The 13,557-nt window shown below is 34.8% G+C and overlaps 1 protein-coding gene across 7 annotated transcripts in view; it reads right to left on the bottom strand.

Moving 5' to 3' along the window:
• PHTF1 (putative homeodomain transcription factor 1) overlaps positions 1 to 13,557 on the bottom strand; it is a 41,100-nt gene that overhangs the window by 22,256 nt on the left and 5,287 nt on the right. For 5 of the 7 annotated variants that reach the window (XM_072766840.1, XM_072766844.1, XM_072766841.1 and 2 more), the window contains 2 exons: positions 1,582 to 1,651; positions 950 to 1,108 (listed from right to left, as the gene is read on the bottom strand). In XM_072766840.1, the coding sequence (XP_072622941.1) occupies positions 950 to 1,108; positions 1,582 to 1,651 (229 nt within the window). Of the gene's footprint in view, positions 1 to 949; positions 1,109 to 1,581; positions 1,652 to 9,474; positions 9,585 to 13,557 lie in introns of all 7 variants that reach the window. The other 2 variants (XM_072766843.1, XM_072766842.1) reach the window with 1 other exon arrangement.

Genomic DNA, 13,557 nt, shown 5'->3' with positions numbered 1-13,557 from the left:
GGTAGGACTATTTAGAAAGTATAGATAGGGATGGCCTCCTGGGCAAATTCCATCTGTGCTCAGATCCTAAAGATGAAAAAGAAGATAGTCATGTGAAAAGCCTGAAGATTGTTTCAAACAGAAGGAAGAACTCTATGCAAAGCACAGATAAAGGGCCATTATGCCTACAGTAGGCAAGGAGGAGAGCCATAAGATGGACCTTGGGCAGGTCAGCAGGGAAGAGATTATGTAGGGTGCTGCAGGCTGTGGTGAGGAGTCTGTATTTTAATCCAAGGCAATAAGAAGTCTCTCAAGGGTTTTACGCAGAAAAATGGCATGATATAGGTTCCACTGTAAAATATTTCTCTAATTGCTGTGAAAAGAATGGTTGGGAGAAAGGAAGCTCAAAGTAGATTATTCCAGTGGTCTAGGCAAAGTGATGCTGATGTTGTGGACCATGATGGGGGAAAAAAAAATCCAGAGTTCCATATTAGATATGATAGGTTCAAGATACCTATTAAATTTTTATAGAGAAATGCCAAAAGCAGGCAATTAGATTTATGAGTCTGAAGTTCAGAAGAGAGGTCTGGCCTGAAGATAGAAATTTGAGAATCACCAGTTTATCAGCTATATTTAAAAATGGGGTTTGATGATAGTATGGAGAGAAGAGAACCCAGGATCTAACCTTGAGGTAATCCAATATTCAAAGGTCACACAGAAGAAAAGATTGAAAAGGCCTGTCAATGAAACAGGTGGAAAGAAATTCAAGAGAGATGAGTTAGACAATTATGTTTGCTCTCTGTGAGCAAATAAATCTAAGATGATCTCCAAATGGTGTACATCCCTTCATTTCTTTGCACTTTAAACTCTCAAATGAAAGGGTAAACATAAGACCAGTAAGGTCTGCATTATCTAATAGCAAAAGTAGCAAAAAGAAACTGTCAATAATTTATTCCACCCCTATAATTACCTTGCATGAGGTAAAGCAGTAGCAGCCAAACAAAGATTCTTAAGGAGGTAACCTGAATCCACCAGTTGCTGAACAATGGAAAAAATACAACTCGAACGAGCCCCTTCCGAGTCAGAGATGTCCATGGAATTTCAGGTTTGGCTTTGGCAAATGTTGAGCCTTTAAATATACAATAAAACAGAACATCAAACATTTACATCTACTATACTAATGCCCACTTGTAATGCTGTCTTAAAAACAGCTGAGAGCAAAAATCACCACATAACCTATTCAGTTACAAAGAACCCTCTTAGATGTTCATTGAATCTGATAACTTCTTGCCTCAATCACTGGGACAGGAGCTCAACATAAGTCAGCCTGACTCGAGAGCTATGATATATGTTTTTCTCAATTACACAATAGCAGTTTCCAAGTTCATCCCTCATTCACTCTATTAGAAACCATGCCATTTATACAGCCACCCAGTACCCCAAAAAAAGGGGAAAAAATCCTAAGGCCTGAATGATGAGGGACAAATATTCCCTTTGGAAATTAGAGTATATTGTCATATAGGGAAGACATCTAAAAAGAATCTCTAGCACTATTATGAAATAATGCAATAAAAAACATAAGAAACTAACTTTAGAACTCACCTCTGATTAAGTCAACGTCAATCAAGTCTGGTTTTATGTGACCCATCTTTTTTGGTTTGTTTTTGAAGCCCTAGTATAAAACAAAACCAGAGGTAAGGTTAAAAAGCCTTTTTAAATAAAAAAGGTAAATTTAAACATTTCTTTTTCTCTATATCTGACTCCCTTTTACTGGGGACACTTTAATCCTAATGTTCCTTAAAAGAATTTATCATTAATGTTCTGGTTTTTAGTTTATCAAGTAATGCAAGAATATACTTTTATCACTTTTTAAAATGATCCAATAGGGATCCCTGGGTGGCACAGCGGTTTAGCGCCTGCCTTTGGCCCAGGGCACGATCCTGGAGACCCGGGATCGAATCCCACGTCGGGCTCCCGGTGCATGGAGCCTGCTTCTCCCTCTGCCTGCTTCTCCCTCTGCCTGTGTCTCTGCCTCTCTCTCACTGTGTGCCTATCATAAATAAATACAAAATTAAAAATAAAATAAAATAAAATAAAATAAAATAAAATAAAATGATCCAATAATGCCAAAAGATCAGGAAGTATAAAATAATAGTCTCCTATTCCCCTTTCCTCTCCTCCTGGTTTCATTCATTAAAAACAAATAACTATAATTTTTTTAAACCTGTTTCTCTTGGTATTTACTTCCATACTTTTTTTTTTTTTTTAAGTCAGCTCCACATGCAGCATGGAGCCCAACATGGGCTTGAACTCCCAACCCTGAGACCAAGACCTAAGCTGAGATCAAGAGTCAGACACTTAACTGACTGAGCCACCTGGGCACCCCTACTTCTATACTTCTAACTAAGATGTTACGTTTTTACTGCCATTTTTTAATTCATTGATTTTAGAATAATCCATTGACTCCTAATACATAAGCATATGAGAATTTAGGTCTCTTATACAAGCCCACATCATAACTTCCACCCCCAAAACATATATCCCTACAACAGTTATTAACTTTTGATAAATCAGTAATCAGTGGTACAATGTGATCACTAGGAAATATTATTCCCTGTAAGCCATATTTTATATTCTCCTAATTTATTCTACAGAGTCAGTTAAAATATTTATCATTTTTCAAATACTCAAATGCCAGAAAATGGAGTCCTTTTATTCTAAAAATAAATAAATAAATAAAAAATAAAAAAATCCTAGAAACGCCCTTCTCAGAAACTTCTATCTTCCTGCAGCAATCAGACTGGCTATCAGACTGGCTGCCCCCTGAGTACAGCTAGCTGTAGTGTAGGACTTCTCCTCACTATCACCCTGACCACTCCCTTCACCTCTGCGGTGAATCTCTAGCTTCTACATCCCATGACTTCCTGGAGCACATCCTTCAGAAGCTTCCTGAGAAAGGGGTCACAGAAAGTAACCTTTTTAAGCCTTGCATATCTGAAAATGAATTCATTTTACCCTTATGCCTAATTAAAGGTTACACTAAGGTGTAGAATTCTAAGTTGTTAATAATTTTCTGTCAGGAATTAAGACACTGTTCTACTATTTTCTAGCTTCCAGTGTTGCCGTTGCAAACTCCAGTGCCTTTCTGATTCCTTTTCGTTTGAGTGTGAATTGTTCCTTTCCTCTGAATCTTCACTTTATTCATGCTGTCCAGAAAGTTCATAATAATATGCCTTGATATGAGTTTTTATATCTATTGTGCTGAGAATCCCTTCTACATGGAAATTCGTGTTTTTTGGCTTTAGGGAAGTTTTCTTATAATTATTATATTTCTTCCCTTAACTTTCTCACCTATTTTCTACCTCTTTTGTCTTTTTGTTCTGCTTTCTGGAAATTTCCTCAAACTCTTCTATTAAATTTTTCATTTTGATTCTTTGGGTTCATTTCCTTCTATTTTCTTTTTATGTTGGAGGGTTTATTCAAATACCTAGTCATCACTGGCTGTTTTTTTAATATATATATTAGAATAAAGTGCTGAAAATCTGATGGGCTCAGTATTCTACTTCAAAGTATATATCCAAGACAAATGTGTATTTCACTAAATAATGTGTACAACATGTTCATGGAGGAATTATCTATAAGAGCTCCAAACTGGAAACTACCCAGCAACATCAAATGGATGTTGCCCATCAACAGTAGAATGCATAAATAACTATGGTGTTGTACTGAATAAACTATAATTACACAACATGAATGAATCTCACAAACATAATACAGAACAAAAGAAATTAGACTCAAAGGTGTATATAATGTATAATTTCATTTATATAAAGTTCAAAAAGGCAAAATTAATCTACAGTGCTAGTGGTTGCGATACTGGTTTATCTCTGTTGGTAGCACTGACAGGAAGAGTATATGAGGAAAGCTTCTATGGTACTGCTAATTATCCATCTCTTAATCTTAGTGCTGGTTACACGATTATGTTCAGTTTGAGAAAATTCCTCAAACTTTTCACTTAAAGCTTTGTTCTGTGCAAGTATATCCATATTTACTGAACACGTTTTACTTCAATAGAAAGTTTTTAAAATTTATTGGAAGCTCTGTGTATATGAGCACAGCTTACAGACTTGGGATTTCACTGCAGAGTAATCAACCAGCTTGAGGGGATTACTAAATGTCAGTATCTGGAGGGATTTTTTTTCTGGGTCATTCCAGGCTCTTCGAAGAATTTTCCAGTGTTCTCCTTGGTTGAGGGTTAGGAAGGGTAAAGATTTCTGTGGTGGAAGGTTTAAGATTAAATCAAGGGGCTCACAATTCTGCTTTTAGCATGATTCTTGCCTGTCCTTCACTGTCCACAGACCCTTCTCCAACGAATTTTCTCAGAAGAAATATCACCAGTCTCCTTCCGAAGGACACTGTTGCAGGTCTTTAAGGGTCCAACCTCTCTGTATAACAAAGTTCATCAAATCTCCTATTTAACTGCCTCACATGGAACCATGGAACTTAGAGCATTCAAGTCCTCTGCCTCTCTGAGGAGTTGTGAAGGGCAAACAATATTTCTCCCGGCTCCCCTAACACTCTCATCCATTTTTTCATTGTCTTTTTTTTTTTTTTAAGATTTTATTTATTTATTTATTTATTATTTATTTATTTATTTATTTATTTATTTTTCACTCATTCATTCATTCATTCATTCATGAGAGACACAGAGAGAGGCATAGACACAGGCAGAGGGAGAAGCAGGCTCCATGCAGGGAGCCTAACATGGGACTCAATCCCGGGTCTCCAGGATCAAACCCCAGGCTGAACGCGGTGGTAAACCACTGAGCCACCCGGGCTGCCCAGGTGCATAAATATTTACAGATGGTATATTCTCCTTTGTTTTCTTTCTTGTTCTGATAGTTTGTTTCTGGTATACAGAAATGCAACATATTTTTATATACTGATTTTGTATCCTGTGACTTTACTGAATTCATTCATTATCATTGTTTTTGGTGGAGTCTTCACAGTTTTCTAAATATCATACCATGTCACCAGCAAAAAGTAACAGTTTTACTTCTTCCTTTCTGATTTGGATACCTTTTATTTCTTCTTCTTGCCTAATTGTTCTGGCTAGGACTTCCAATATATGTTGAATGAAAGTGGAAAAATGGGCAGCCTATCTTGTTCCTGATCTTAGCGGAAAAGCTTTCAGCTCTTCATTTCTGAGTATGTTAGCTGTGGACTATGAGATCTCTCCCTCTCTCTCTCTCTCTCTTTTTTTTTTTTTACAACATAGATGGAACTTGAGGGCATTATGCTAAGTGAAATAAGTCATACAGAAAAAAGACAAATAACATATGATTATATGTGAATTCTTAAAAACAAACAAAAAAACCCCCCAAAAAACAAAAATTAACAAACCACGCTTTTAAGTACACAACAGATTGGTGGTTGCAAGAACTGAGGGTGTGGGTGGGAGAAATAACTAATGGGTTTTTCTCTTAGTTTAAATAAACTGAATAAAAATTACAAGTAATAATAATAAGGTAATACTGGCCTCAAAAGACACATTAAATATGATGGACTTAACAGATATACATAGAACATTCCATCCACAAGCAGCAGAATACATATTTTTTCTCAAGTGCACATAATAAATTCTCCAGGGATAGATCATATTAGGCCACAAAAGAAGTCTTAATAAACTTAGGAAGAATTAAATTATATCAAGCATTTTTTTCTGAACACAATGGTATGAAACCAGAAATCAATTACCAAAATAGAAGGAAAATTCAAATATGTGGAGATTAAGCAACATGCTACTAAATAACCAATGAGTCAAAGAAGAAGTCAAAAGAGAAATTTTAAAATTTGAAAACAAATGAAAATGAAAATACAATGTACTAAAACTTATGGGATGAAACAAAAACAGTTCTAAGAGGGAAGTTCCTAGTGATAAATGTCTATATTAAGAAAGAACCCTAACAAATAAATAATATCTTAACTTTATATCTCAAGAAACTAGAAAAGAGGAACAAAGCCCAAAGTTAGTAAAAGGAAATAACAAAGATCAGAGTGGGAAAAAATGAAATAGAAACTAAAAAGACAATAAAGTAAATCAACAAACTAAGAACTGGTTTCTTTAACAGATAAGCAAATTAGACCAACCTTTAGCTAGACTTACCAAAGGGGGAAGGAAAAGAGGACTCAAACAGAATCAGAAATTAAAGAGATATTACAACTGATAACATAAAAACAAAGAAAGGATTAAAGAAAACTAATATGAACAATTATATGGGAACCAATTGGACAACCTAAAAGAAATGGATAAACTCCTAGAAACACAAGACCTCTCAAAAAACTAAATCAGGAAGAAAATTTGGACAGACTGATTAACAGCAAGGAGATTGAAGCAGCAATCAAAAACCTCCCAACCAAAAAAAAAAAAAAAAAAAAATTCCCGGCTTCATTAGTGAATTCTACCAAACATTCAAAGAATTAATACCAGTCCTTCTCAAACGCTTCCAAAAAATAGATGAGGCAGGAATGCTTCCAAACTCATTTTATGAGGCCACCCCACCCTGATACTAAAACCAGACCAGGAAATTACAAGAAAAGAAAATTACAGGCCAATATCCCTAATGAATGTAGATAGAAATTCTCAACAAAATATTAGCAAACTGAATTCAACAATACATTAAAAGGATCATCTATCATATACCTCAATCAAGTGGTATTTATTCCAGGGATGCAAGGATGGTTCAACATTCACAAATCAATGTAACATATTATATTAATAAAATTAAGGATAAAAATCATATTATCATCCCAAAAGATGCAGAAAAAGCATTTGATGAAATTCAACATCCATTTATGATAAAAACTCTCAACAAAGTGGTATAGAGGGAATGTACATCAACATAATTAAGGCCATAAATGACAAGGTTCATTTTTTTCATTCACTTAATTTTCTACATATATATCACTAGTTCAAGTTGAAACTCCCTATAAGTTTTACAAATCTGCTTCCTATATACTCAAACACAACAAATACCAGTTTCTTTTTTCCCCTTTGAAGATATCTCTAACAGTTTTGTCTTCCTGCTTCTTTCTGATCTCAGTATTTTCCAGGCCTGATATAAACTGTCATCCTGGGACATCTCTTAGTTATCCTGGAATTCCCTTTACCTCTCTTTGTGCTGGCTATCCTGATTCCTAGTACTATGAATTCCTCTTTTTTGGTTTACTCATTCATTATAATACAGTATATATACCTTCCTGTACTTTCTGAGAGGGTACACAGGTGAGACATTTTTTTTTGAAACACTGAAGATCTGAAAATATATTCATGAAGCACCTCATATTCAGTTAATAAACTTTAAAAAAAAAACCAACAGTCTGCGGGTTCTGAGAGCATCCATGGTTGTTGAACACATCCATATCAGAAGTGTGACACACCCCAACTCCACAGGGACGTAAGCTCCTATGATCTGGATTCTCCCATACCTTGCCCTTTGCAACTCATCTAGCTGTTCATCTATATCCATCATCATATCCTTTAATAAACTAAAAAATGTAACTAAGTGTTTCTCTGAGTTCTGTAAGCCACTCTAGCAAATTAATCAAACCTGAGGAAGGGGTCATGGGAACTTGATTTGTAGCCACATTGGACAGAAGTTGTGGGTAACCTGGGGAACTACTAGGTATCCAAAGTGGGGTGGCAGCAGTCTTGTGGGACTGAGCCTTTAACTTGTGGGATCTGACACTATATTCAGGTAGACAGTGTCAGAGTTGAGCGAATTATAGGACCCCCAGGTGGTTTCAGGGAGAACTGCATGGTGTTGGGGGAAACTTCCACATGTTTGGTGACAGAGGCAAAGTGTCTGGTGTGAATAGTAAAAGACTCACGGGAGAAACACACAAGGTAGACTGAACTAAGTAGTTTTTTTTTTAATCAATTTATGAAATATGATAATGCTCCTTAGTATAGTTGCTAATCACTCAAAAGATCCTTTCATTGATATAATAAGACCCACAGCTAACATCATACTCAATAGTAACAAACTGAAAGCTTTCCCTCTGAGATCAGGAATAAGATATGGATGTCCCCTCTCACCATTTTTTATTCAACAAAGTGCTGGAACTCCTAGCTGCAGCAATCAAACAAGAAAAAGAAATAAAGGCACCCAAATTAGTAAGGAAGAAGTAAAACTTTCCTTATTTGTAGATTACATGATACTATATACAGAAAATCCTAAAGACACTCCCAAAAAACTATTAGAAAAAATGAATTCATTAAAGTTGTAGGACACAAAATTAACAGAAATTTGTTGAATTCCTCTACACCAACAACTACTAGCAAAAAGAGAAATTTAAAAACAATCTCACTGATGATTGCATCAAAAAGAATAAATCACATGGGAATAAATTTAACCAAGGAAGTGAACGACCTGTATTCAAAAACTTTAAGACACTGATTAAAGAAATTGAGGATGACACAAATAAATGAAAAGATGTACCATGGCTTATGGATTGGAAAAGTTAAAACTGTTAAAATATCCATACTGTCCAAAGCAATCTGCAGATTCAGTGCAATCCCTATCAAAATACCAATAGCATTTTCCACAGAACTAGAAAAAAATAATCCTAAAATTTGTATGGAGCCACAAAAGACCTCAAATAGCCGAAGCAATTTTGAGAAAGAAAAAACTAAGCTAGAGGTATAAGAATATCAGATTTCAAACCATACGGCAAAGCTATAGTCATCAAAACAGTATAGTACTGGCACATAAATAGAAACATAGATCAGTGAAACAGAATAGAGGACCCATACTTGTATGGTCAATTAATCTACAAGAAAGAAGACAAGAATACACATGAGGAAATGTCAGTCTCTTCAATAAATAGTGTAGGAAAACTGGATGGCTACATGCAAAAGAATGAAACTAGACCATTTTCTTACATCACGTGCAAAAATAAACTCAAAATGGATTAAAAACCTAAATGTAAGTCCTGAAAGCATAAAACTCCTAAAAGAAAACATAAGCAGTAAACTCTTAAGGCACTGGTCTTAGCAACATATCTATGGATATGTCTCCTTGGGCCTGGACAACAAAAGGAAAAATAAACAAGTGGGACTAGATCAAAATAAAAAGCTTTTGCACAGGAAAAGGAACTATCAACAAAATGAAAAGGCAATTTACTGGATGGGAGACAATATTTACAAGCAATATATTCAATAAGGGGATAATATCCTAAGTATATAAATTACTCATATAACTCAATACCCAAATAATAAATAACCCAATTAAAAAATGGGCAGGGGTACTGAACATTTTTCCAAAGAAGCATACAGAAGGCTAACAGAAAAGATGTTCAACATCACTCATCATCAGGGAAATACAAATCAAAATCACAATGAGTTATCACCTCACACCTATCAGAATGGCTCGTATCAAAAAGATAAGAAGTAACAAAAGTTGAAGTTGTGGAGAAAAGGGTATCCTCATGTACCGTTGGTAGGAATGCAAATTGGTGCAGTCACTACAGAAAACAGTATGGAGTTTCCTCAAAAACTTATAGAAATTCCACACAATCCAGCAATTCTACTTCTGAGTGTACACCTGAGGAAAAGAAAAACACTAATTCAGAAAGACATATGCAACCCTATGTTTACTGCAGTATTACTGACAATAGCCCATATATAGAAGCAACCTAGTGTCCACTGATAAATAAAGAAGATATGGGATATACGTACAATGGAATGTTAGCCAGAAAAAAACAAAAAGGAAATCTTGCCATTTGGGACAGCATGGATAGACTCAAGAGTTAAGTGAAATAAGTCAGAGAAAGACAAATACCGCATGCCTTCATTATATGTGGAATCTAAAGAATAGGCAAACAAAACAGAAAACAAACTCATAAAAACAGAGAATAAACTGATAAACTGGTGGTTGCCAGAGGAAAGGGTGGAGGGGTGGGAGGCGCAAAATAGTTGTAGGGGATTAAGAGGTACAAAGTTCCATTTATAAAATGGGTAAGTCATGGGGATGTAAACCACAGCATATATATAGTGCATACAGTCAAGAATATCATAATAACTTTTTATGGTGACAGATGATAACTGCACTTACTGTGTTGAGTATTTTGCAATGTATATAAATGTTGGGTCATTGTGTTATACACCTGTAACTAATATAAATCTTTTAAAAAATCCTTCCAATTTGAGAATGTGTGTATTTTAGTTCTGGGAAATATAGTATTTATTTGATAATTTCTTCTCCTCCATGTTTCCTTTTTCTGGAACACTTATTAGCTGGTTGTTAGGCTTCCTTCATGAATTATACTCACTTTTCTATTTTCTTTTCCTTTGTTCTTTTGTATAATTTTTTGAGGAATGGCTGCTTCTATTAAATTCCAACTTTTCTATTAAAGTTATTGGTTATTTTTGTTTTCTAGTTCTCTTACCTTTTCTTCTATAGTCCATTTTTTTCTTTTTCTTCCCTCTTTTTTAAATCATCCAGTTCTTTTTTTTTAATCATCCAGTTCTTTACATATATTCATTATATCTTTAACATTAGCATTCTTATGATTCCTTTATCATTTCTTTTAACTCTTTCCTTCTGTTTCATTAGGTTGCAAATATTTGATGATTTTCAACTATCCATTTACACTTAAGAGTCTCATGCTCTACCAACTGAGCTAGCCGGGCTATCCATTGACACTTAAAAGTGAGGCACTAACATGCTGAATGAGAGTTCAGTGTGCAATGGCTGAAGTTTGTTAAGCAGCTGGCGTCACTGTAGAAGGGTAGCCAGCTATTTCATTTCCAGTATCCTTTGGTCTTGTTAGCTGGCCAGTGTCTACAATAATAAATTCCAGTCCTCTGTTGGAAATCATAAACCTGGCTACCAGACCTTTACTTCACCTCCATTATTATGTATAGTATTTCACCTCGCCTTTACTATGTTTGGTGTTCCAGAATCCAGAACTTCTCTGGTTCAGCCTTTCTACACAGCAAGCTTCAATCTAACCTTCTGTTAGAGGAAGTAAGGATAACTACATGACCATGTAGAATAAGGAAGAAGATTTGGGGATAGGTCTATTTCCCCTTATAAATGGCTCAAACAATCCTATTTTCAGTTCCACCTCATACATGCAAATATACTTGATGCATCTAATTCCTGAGTCTTTCAGAAATTAAATACAGGAGTTTTAAACATTTGTTTCCTATTGGCATTTCCTACTACAGACACTTACATTTTTACTCTCTTTACTTTTCAACTTTCAAAATTGTGTTAATAGCTGTCATTTATGGTAGTCTCCTCTCCTTACTCCTTTAATCCTTGTGGGCTAATATCTTTTTCTTATTTATTGTCATTTAGAGGAATTTCAGAAGAGATCAGTTGGAGATTTAGGCATATATTCAAACTGTCATCTTCAATGAGGAGTCTCATCTGTCATGTACCCACCATCCAGCTAAAGAAATAAAATATTACAAATACAGCTGAAGTCACCTTTGTGCTTATGATTAGCCCTTTAAAATTTTCTAGGAAGAAAAAAAATAAAATTTTCTAGGTATAAAAAATCATATCAGTTTCAAACACTGATTTTCATTATTCTAATATTAATTAGAAAGAAAATGAAAAAGGGGTGCCTCAGTGGCATAGTTGACTGAGCATCCAGCTCTTGGCTTCAGCTCATGTCATGATCTCAGGGTTATGAGATTGAGTCCAATATTGGGCTCCATACTCAGTGCAGGGTCTACTTGGAATTCTCTCTCCCTCTGCTGCTCCCACTTGTGCTCTCTCTCTCTCTCTCTCTCTCACAAAAAAAAAAAAAAAATCTTTTTAACAAAAAAGAAAGAAAAAATATCAAAGAAACACAAAGAATACAAAGAATATTACTTCAAAGGGATATATGCCCCTGATGTTTATAGGAGCATTATATACTATAGCCAAATTATGGAAGCAGCCCAAGTGTCCATGGACTAATGGATAAAAGAGATGTGGTATATAATACTAGTTAGAATGCTCATCTTAGCAAACATATCCCAAGGGACATCAGAGTGACTAAGTTGAGCTTCCTCACTGAAAATGATGTTAGATGTTAAATTTAGTATATTCTCCCAATTAAGAAATTTTAGAAGACAATTTTCAATGAGAATATGTATGACATTCTTGTGTACATTATGATTTGTCCTATTTTTTTTTATTGGTATGACCTAAGAAAATAGCTATATTGAGATATAATTTACAAATTCTAAAACTCACCCATTTTTAGGTGTGCAGTTTTATCAATTAACTAATTTAGTAGGTTTCTAGTATATTTATAGAATTGTGCAACCATCATCACATTCAAGTTTCAGAATATTTCCATCAACTCAAAAATGAGAATGGCAGTAAATCTCTGTTCCTATCCCCCAGCCACAGGCAGCCACTAGTCTGCTTTTTAATTTCTATAGACTTGCCTTTTGCATAAATTTCATATAAACTGAATTACACAGTATATAGTCTTTTGTGTCTGGCCCCTTACATATTTGAGGTTCATCTATGTTGTAGTATGTATTAATAGTTTTATTTGCTAAGCCGGATCCCATTGCATAGATATAGCACATTTGTTTATTACCCACCAGTTGATAGACATTTGGACTTTTTTCCATTTTGGCTATTATGATTAGTACTGCTATGAACATTTGCATGTGCTCATATGCTTTTATTTCTTCTGGATGAATACCTAGGAGTGGAAATGCTGAGTATATGGAAAATACATATTTATTTTTTTTAAAAACCATTAAACTATTTTCCACTTTCCATTCCCATTAGCAGAGTATGAGTATTCTAATTCCTCCATGTCCTTGTCAATACTTAGTAAAGTCAGTCTTTTTAATTCTAGCCATTCTAACAGGTTTATGGTATTATCTCACTATGGTTTTAATTTGTACTTCCCTAATGACTAATAATATTAAGCATATTTTCATATCCCATTAGCCATTCATTTACCTTCTTTGGTCAAATACCCATTTGAATATTTTGCCAATTTCTATATTGGGTTTTTTGTCTTCTTATTGAGTTGTAGGAATACTTAATATACTGTACATACAAATACTTTCATATATATATGTATATATATATATATAAAACATATAAACAAAACATTTTCTCTCAATCTATGTCTCATCTTTTCACTTTTCAGTGGGATATCCTGAAGTAAAACCTAACCTATAGCTCTAGGTTTTATGTAGATACCCTTTGACAGATTGAGGAAATTACTTTTTTTTTTTTCAAAGAATTTATTTATTCATGAGAGACAGAGAGAGAGAGAGAGAGAGAGAGAGGCAGAGACACTGGCAGAGGGAGAAGCAGACTCCATGCAGGGAGCCTGACGTGGGACTTGATCCGGGGTCTCCAGGATCAGCCCCTGGGCTGAAGGCGGCGCTAAACCGCTGAGCCAGCTGGGCTGCCTGGAAATTACATTTCTAGTGTATTGTTAATGGGCATTAAATTATGGGCATAAATTTTTTCTGTTTCTAATGAGAAGATAGTTTTGTCCTTTATTCTATTAGTACATTACATAAATTTATTTTCAAATGTTAAA

Source organism: Vulpes vulpes, chromosome 8, assembly GCF_048418805.1.
Source record: "Vulpes vulpes isolate BD-2025 chromosome 8, VulVul3, whole genome shotgun sequence".
NCBI lineage: Eukaryota > Metazoa > Chordata > Mammalia > Carnivora > Canidae > Vulpes > Vulpes vulpes.
The sequence above is the reverse complement of the archived record's forward strand: the minus strand, read 5'-3'. Positions and strand labels throughout refer to the sequence as shown.